This window comes from Centropristis striata, chromosome 10 (genome assembly GCF_030273125.1).
Source record: "Centropristis striata isolate RG_2023a ecotype Rhode Island chromosome 10, C.striata_1.0, whole genome shotgun sequence".
NCBI classification, from domain to species: Eukaryota; Metazoa; Chordata; class Actinopteri; order Perciformes; family Serranidae; genus Centropristis; species Centropristis striata.
The window spans coordinates 19,283,101-19,290,732 of NC_081526.1; the positions used below are offsets into that span (position 1 = coordinate 19,283,101).

Here is a 7,632-nt window from a genome sequence, read left to right on the forward strand (position 1 = left end):
GAAAAGACCACATAAAGAGGACTCATTAAATCATTAGCTGTTCCTTTTAACCATTAAAAAAATATTATTTAAAGCTACATTACACGATAGAGCCTTTTCACAGTAGACACAGTGGGAAACGCACAGACAAAAAAAATTAATAAGAATAAATAATTATGTCTAATATGTAAGTTGTAGCCTGCACATTTGCTGAACATTCACTCGCCCTTCAGCTGATTTCATCAGCAACTGTTATAAGTTTAACATCAGAGAGTAAAAAAATATATTTACTGTTACTGTGTGATAAAAAGAGGTTCGTGGTCAGACCTACAGAAACCTAACATCTCTTGACACAATAACTGCTAGAGATGGGCCATTTGACACTGAGGCTCCGAAGCCTGTTTCACTCTTTTGAAGCAGACTGGTTCAAAACAATAGCCATATCCCAAAATCAAGGATCCTTCCTTGGTAGTCTCCTTCCTTGGACGCCCTGCTTAAATTCAGCGCCGCAATTTCAAAATCAGTTCACGGCATGGATGTGTCTTTGGCATCAGCACTCTGACACATATTTGTGAAAATGGAAGAAGGTGCTTTAAGGTTGACTTTCCACGATTTAGCAAGTAAAAGCCACAAAGTGGATTAAGCCTCAATATTTAACCGATCCTGGCTGAATTTGGCCGCTTCATAAAAGCAGCGGCGCATAATTCACCATGGAAATGTGTTCTGTGATTTTTTATTTTTTATTTTACAGTACAGCACAATAAGTTATTTATAAATAACAATAACGCATAATAGCTGTCTTTCGGTCCCTGTAAACACAATAAAGAAATGTATAATTCTCCGAATGGCATAGCGTAGCTACTTTGCACATAGTACATCATCATCTGATGCATATAAATTAATTAACAGTAACTTTAGCGACTGAGACGGCATTAATTAGCTTAACCGGCAATTAATCAAGATGACGTTTACTATTTTAGCTAAATATTCTGGCATTTGTTTATGTATATGTTTTTGCTTAACTTTGAACACATTACAAGAGATCTTCAAATGCACAATTCCCTGTACATGTACACAAGCACTTCATGTTAACACTGAAGCAGAAGCACAATATTTACTTTTTTTTCTCATATTGTGGCACAAGAAAGCCCTTCAGAATCATTCAAACAAAAGTAGGCCTACTTCTGCATTATTGAATTTAAATCTTTTCATATTATTTGTTACAACACATTTAAACATGTTATTAGTAAATTGACATTTCAAAGTGTTGTAACACTGTCATGTAAGGACAATGCTTCTCAGAAAGTAGACACAGCTACTTAAGACTAGGCTGATTTTATTGCTTTTGTGTTGGAACTGGAATCAATAAGATGTGTGAATCATTTGGAGATTGTGGCTGCTATAATAGCAGCTGACCACTAGATGTCACTGGTAGGGTCTGTCTATCTTTGAGGCTTTGAAGCTTCGAATCTTTTTTCGATACAATCAGGAAGAAGCCTAGCCAGAAGAAGCCTCAAAAGCTTCACAAGGCTTCATCCACCCATCTCTAATAACTGCCCATACCCCTGAACAAATCACCAGCATCAATAAAACTATGAGGTAATTATCACCTGAATTAATATGGCAAGATAGCAAACCACAAAGCAAAAGAATGGGCTATTAAAGCTAAAATAGCAACATGGTTAGTTTGTTAGTTATTAAAACAAATTATTCGTTATTATTCAATGAGAACAAAGTGAACGCACCGTCATGGTCACGTGACAAAGACAAGTAAACGCACCTTCTCCATCCATGTGTTTGAGTCGCAAAAAATATAAATCCTCCTATTTATGAAGACATAATAATGGACAGAGGCGACAACCCCAGCGCTGTAACCTGCAAGTTATGTGGAGAGGCATTCATTCTGCCTGGTAGGATATTTATACACCTTTTCTGACAGTTAAACGCTGTGTCATATCGTGTTTTATGAAGTTAGCGTCAAGACGTCAACTGGTGGTAGCAGCAAAAGTAGCTAATGTAGCAGGCAGGTTTGTAGACAGGGCCTTAAAAGACTTAAATTTGGTATAAATATCCAAATGAAAACGCATTAAATATAACTAGTCATAAAGCCACAATAACTTGATTTTAAAGGTCGCTAGAGGTTGTTTATTCAAAGGTCACGTGGTAAGCTAACATTAGCTAGTGTTAGCCTAAATCGATTGCAGCAACGAACCTGAAAATGCTGTGAAAAATATTGTAGTTAACATGAAAAACAGCTTAACAAAAAAGGGAGTGTTAAAACACTTTAATTTTTTAACCCAGGTATTATGGATCAATTAGTCAGTCTGTTAACGAATGAATTTCGACCGATGTTACAAATGACCTAGCATCCCTGTTAGCTGGCGATTTTCAGAGGACTGCGTCAACGGTTTTCTTTGTTGGGACAGCCATTGAAAATGGAGCAGCCGCCATTCGAATATCCACGGTCAAATTATTGATTATGTGATAACGTCCGGTTTTCAAAATAAAATGTTGACGGTTGAGTGTAGAGTGGACCAGGAGAGGAGCATTCCCATTTGGGGCCGAACGAGATACACGGCAGTGAGACCAGCGGTTTAATTACAGCTACGTTATACACCATGTACAAATTCATAGAGGGAAATAACATTACAAGTACAAAACTATTATGTATTTTTACTTTGTAGTTTTTGAGTAATAATATATATAAGATCTTTAAACAGAATAACTTTGAGGTGATGAAAATCATTTCTTCCTTGAGTAGTATGAGAGTCTGATACTCAATGCTCCTTAGACTACTATGAAATACTTTTACTGTGTAGTTTTTGAGTACCTACCTAAAAGTTCCTTTCAGAGAACAAGAATAAGCATTTTTTTGTTTTTTCATGAAACAAGTTGTGTTTTGAACATTGTAGAAAACAGGTAGAGAACCAGTTGCTCTTCCTGTCAATGTCTATTTCTAATACATTTTCAAAATATTATAATATATTATAAACTGTATATGCAAAAACGATATAACAATATATTTAATGCAAAAATATTGAAATCGATTGGCAAAATATATGAGGAAAACTGCCTAACTTTTGCCCCAGACTTCATGGGATTAGTATAAAGTGGACATCTGTAAAGGGAGACTTGTGGGTACCCATAGAACCCATTTTAAAATTCAGATATCTGAATAAGTCTGAATTTATAAATGACCATGCCAGTTTTTCCTTGGCTAAAATTTTGCCTTACTTTGAAGCGCTACTTTTCCCACTTACTGACAAGATATCATAACATGGTATTAATGGATTCCTGAGATCTTCTTTCAATGTTTTTTTCATTTTCAGAGGAAGAAGTTGATGGCAACCTCCCTCGAGTGCTTTTATGTGCCCACATCTATTGCACAGCTTGCCTGCTGTCAATTCAGTGTGACAATGTCATCAGATGTCCAGATTGTGAGGTAAATTTACCAGTGATCTGACTGAGATTTTTTCCTTTTTCCCTGAATGAGTCACACAAAGGTATACTGTGACTCATTCATTGTAACTGTATTAGAAATTATTTAATTGGTGATTCTTAGATTTAAAGAAAATTGTGAAACAGAGGAAGCAAACAAATCACACATTTTCACAGTCGATATAAAAAATATATTGATATATTTTTAAATTGGATTTGGAATTATACCATATCGTATAAATCGATATAGTTCAATTTTTTTTCTTTCTTTATATATAAATGCTTACCCTTACTAGGGTTTGTCATATTTAGTTCTTTTGTAATGTTTGTTATTCTTTTCTCATATGAATACATTTATTTCAGAAAAAGATTGGCCTATTTTATTTCATAGGCTATTTTTATTTAAGATATTATTTTAATTTAAATGTGGACTTTATGGAGCTTTGTTTTAAAAAAAAAAAAATACTCCTGTTATACAGTATTTATGTTCACTTAAATTAACGGTTTCAATAAAACTACTTTGCGATAAAAATATCAGGATTTATATCGTATATCGATATGCAGCCTAAATATATCTGGATATGACTTTTGGTGCATATCGCCCAGCCCTATGCTGAAGCATTTCCAAATTCCTTAGTGGCCTTATGCATTAATCACACATCAGCTCTTCCGTCAAGCAGATAATCTTTAAACTCTGTATATTGGGTGTTCCTTGTGTGTTTGTTTGAGCTTGACTTGGCTGTTGAATTTGTGATTTATGTCAAGTTAAAGGCTGCAAATGTTCAATTAGTAAGAAGACAATAAAATCAAAGCTCACTCTCTGCAGGTTGAGTCAACCCTTCCTGAGGGTGGGGTGTTTGGCCTGCAGGAAGACAGCAGAATCATTGGCCTCATCTACACTTCTAAAATGAACAAGATGAAAAGGTAAAATGTTGTTTTTACTGTTAAAATAGACTTCTGACACATCTTGTATTTATAACAAATATTTTAAATAACATTGGCCTCCTTGCGTAGTCAGATATAAATATAATAATACATTTTATTTGTAAAGCACTTTTCATTGTTTAAAGCAATCCAAAGTGCTACAGAGTACAACAAGATTAAAAACAGGTTTCGATATGTATTATTGATTTTTAAAAGGATCTTAACTTTGGTAATTGCTTTGGTTTTGTGTCCTTCAAAAGGTGTGACAGATCGAAAAATCGTAAAAGGAATACAATTTCACCATCCACAGATAAAAATGTGAATACGGAGGATGTGGTGGTAAGTTTGGGGGATCCTGGGGGCTGATGGTGGGGAATAAAAGCTACGATGTCAGCTGTTGATGTTGAAAGTTCGAACTGCCTGACTAAGTTGATTTGATAATTTACACATTTCAAACAACACAACATTTTTTGTTGTAAATTTGCTACCTGCTATTAAATTAAAGTCAGTGAACTGGTCGAGACGATTTGGCTCGAGGGTTACGGTGAACATAAATTACTCAGATTTAAATTATACTTATGTTTTATTCAGCCAGCTGATATTGAGAAGGAATCAAAGACGGTGGATGAGGCACTGGCCCGTGGTGCAGAAAATCTTGCCCTTCTGGAACACATCCACAAGGTGAAATCTGCACTACATCCATACAAAACTGTAGACATCCAGTAGAACTTGATTGATTGTAGAACATTATTCTTATCTATATCAGAAAGGAAAAAGTAAATTATAAAACTTTGTTCAGTTAGCGTTTTGTTGTAGTGTTCCGTGTTTTGTTCTTTGCAGACTTTGACGACTGGTCTGGAGGAACAGGTGAATAGAGATAGAGCTCGGCTGGAGATTGAGATCAAGCAAGCTGCAGACAAGGCCTTATGTGATATTCAAAAGTGGTATGGATATAAACTGCTCTCTTCGGGTCTTTTTTCTCTTGATTGCTTTATTTTTTTGAAAATGAAACTGGCTATTTTTAAGGTTCTCTGTAAAATAAAAATTTTCTGGATGCCTGTAATTTCTTTGCCAACAGGAAGGATTTGCAGTTGGGCTGGCTGAATAAACTGGAGGCACGATTCTCCACCAGCCAAGCAGAGGTGTGGCGTGTCAAGGAGAGGATGAAGGCCCTGAAGATCGCCATGCAAATGGCCAGAGAAGTACGCCGTGTCCCCTTTCTGGAGCAGTACTGCACCCTGGATAAGGTATGAACTCCTCTGATTATATACATCTCCACAGATATTTCCAAGCACACAATCCACAATCATATACTATAAAAAGTAAATGCTGCTTGTGTGTTCTGGCAGGTTCTGGAGACATTGCAGGCTTCTGTGGATGACCAGTCCTTCAATGTGAAATGCATCACTATGGGCTCTGGAATGAGGTTTGTTTGCCATTTTTTATGTGTTATGTCCTCATTAGACCCTTTCATAGTGCCGTCCCGCTATATTGCCAGAAAGATCTGTGCCGGCTTTTCGCCTTAGGGTGTTCATAGTGATCCCGCGAAGGCGCGATATTCGTACCCTTTCATGGTGCAGTCTGGCATCGCGGAAGGAGATGGGAGGATAATGGGAGGAGATGATAGTGACATGCGACATAGCAGCAGCAGTGCTGCGCAGTAGCACAGTGCTAATAGGCTACACAGTTAGCTCTGTAGCAGTACTGTATGTATGTGCTGCAGCAGCATGTGTTCAGTTAGCGACCGCCGTTTGTTTAGAACAAGCACCAGACACTCTGTGCACAGTTAGTGACGGCGGTTTGTTTACCATTAGTGGTGGAAACCATGTGGACAGTTAGCATGCCACTTTGTTTACAATTAGTGGCGGGCGCTGTGTATAGTTAGCGATGGCGGCCGCAGTGGACAGTGATTGGATGACTGTCAGACCAAGTGGAGGTGTGTGTTAGATCCCGCTTTGCCCCAATGGCCCGTTCATAGTGGTCCCGCCTCCAACAGTCCCACCAATTTTCCGCCTCTGTCACTACCTCTGAAGGCTCAAAATTGGTGGGATCATTTGATCCCGGCATCCCACTTCGGGCGCGTTCATAGTGCAGGCAAGACGTTACAGAGCCGTAAATGTCTCGGCATGAAACGGCTCTATCAAAGCGGTTATTGAAACAGTTCATGCTTTTCACAAATAAACAGCAGTAAAAAGTATTCTGTATACAACTGTTAAAAACAGTTTGACCACACAAGCTTTACTACAACAGCTGTTCTTTATCATTCTGTATAACAGCACTTAAAATTCAGACCCACATCTTAAAAGTAAAAAAATATATTTAAAAAGTGCTGTTTAATCCCAGTGTCACTAATAAATGCAATAACAATGTTAAACTTACAAACTTTAACTTTTCTCTTTTTTGTGTAATGTGGACTTCTGCTGCCACCTATTGACTTTATTTGGCACTGCATCATAAGGTTTTTTTCACAGCATCTGCAGTACCGATACTGTGGTATCTGCATCGTTATGTGCATCAGCCAGAAGTATGTGACAAAATATTTCGGTATCAATTTTTTGTATCATTTATTTTGATGAGACATTTGAAAAGTTCCTGTACTTGACACTGTTTTTTTGTTAATGCATAAGTATGGGACGAAGATGTGTAACAGGCTTTGAGTTAAACTATTTGTTTTGATTTTGGGTCTTTACATTTCTGTGTGTTATATTTGTGTTCCAGCTGTGTTTTCCTGTCAGAAAGTGTAAACCAGAGTCTGTCACTGTCTCTGAAAATGGAAGTCGGCAGTCCAAGAAAGTGAGTCCTTAAATATCTTCCAATATGTTTGGGACCGATTTTGGCCGGGGATGTAAACTTTGTGTTTTTGCAACATTTTCTTTACTATAATATCAAGTCTTGGCCACGAGAAGAGTTTCTCTCGTCTGCGTCATTTCAGATATCAAGATACATTGTTGTGAAAGATGTGTTCTACTGTAGGTTACCTTAGAATGAGTGGTTATTGTTCAACCTTTAAACCTTTAAACCTGCTTAAATCTTCTTTTTGATCCAAGCTTTATGTTATAGAGGTCTTTCAAATTAAACAAATAACAAGAGATGGACTTTGAGGACTTTGTGAAGTAGTGTGGGATCATGAGAGTCTTCATTGTTGTTTAAGAGATTATTAGCTTTAAGTATGTTTTTAGTTGCAGCTGTAGTGTTGAATCATTATTGACGAGCAGAGAAATACCTCACCAATACAAATGGTACCCACTGTTATAATTGCCTCAAATCTCGTAATGTTCTGCTGCTCATCGT

General features: G+C 37.1%; 1 protein-coding gene across 2 annotated transcripts in view; it reads left to right on the plus strand.

Annotated features, from left to right (window-relative positions):
* Window positions 1-1,720: 1,720 nt before the first annotated feature.
* rnf17 (ring finger protein 17) overlaps window positions 1,721-7,632 on the plus strand; it is a 22,791-nt gene continuing 16,879 nt past the window's right edge. The window contains exons 1-9 of one of the 2 annotated variants that reach the window (XM_059342705.1): window positions 1,721-1,889; window positions 3,309-3,421; window positions 4,244-4,341; window positions 4,602-4,680; window positions 4,933-5,022; window positions 5,158-5,285; window positions 5,420-5,588; window positions 5,691-5,767; window positions 7,060-7,134. In XM_059342705.1, coding sequence (XP_059198688.1) covers window positions 1,823-1,889; window positions 3,309-3,421; window positions 4,244-4,341; window positions 4,602-4,680; window positions 4,933-5,022; window positions 5,158-5,285; window positions 5,420-5,588; window positions 5,691-5,767; window positions 7,060-7,134 — 896 coding nt within the window. In that variant the 5' untranslated portion in view covers window positions 1,721-1,822. The remainder of the gene's footprint in view (window positions 1,890-3,308; window positions 3,422-4,243; window positions 4,342-4,601; window positions 4,681-4,932; window positions 5,023-5,157; window positions 5,286-5,419; window positions 5,589-5,690; window positions 5,768-7,059; window positions 7,135-7,632) is intronic. The other variant, XM_059342706.1, reaches the window with a different exon arrangement.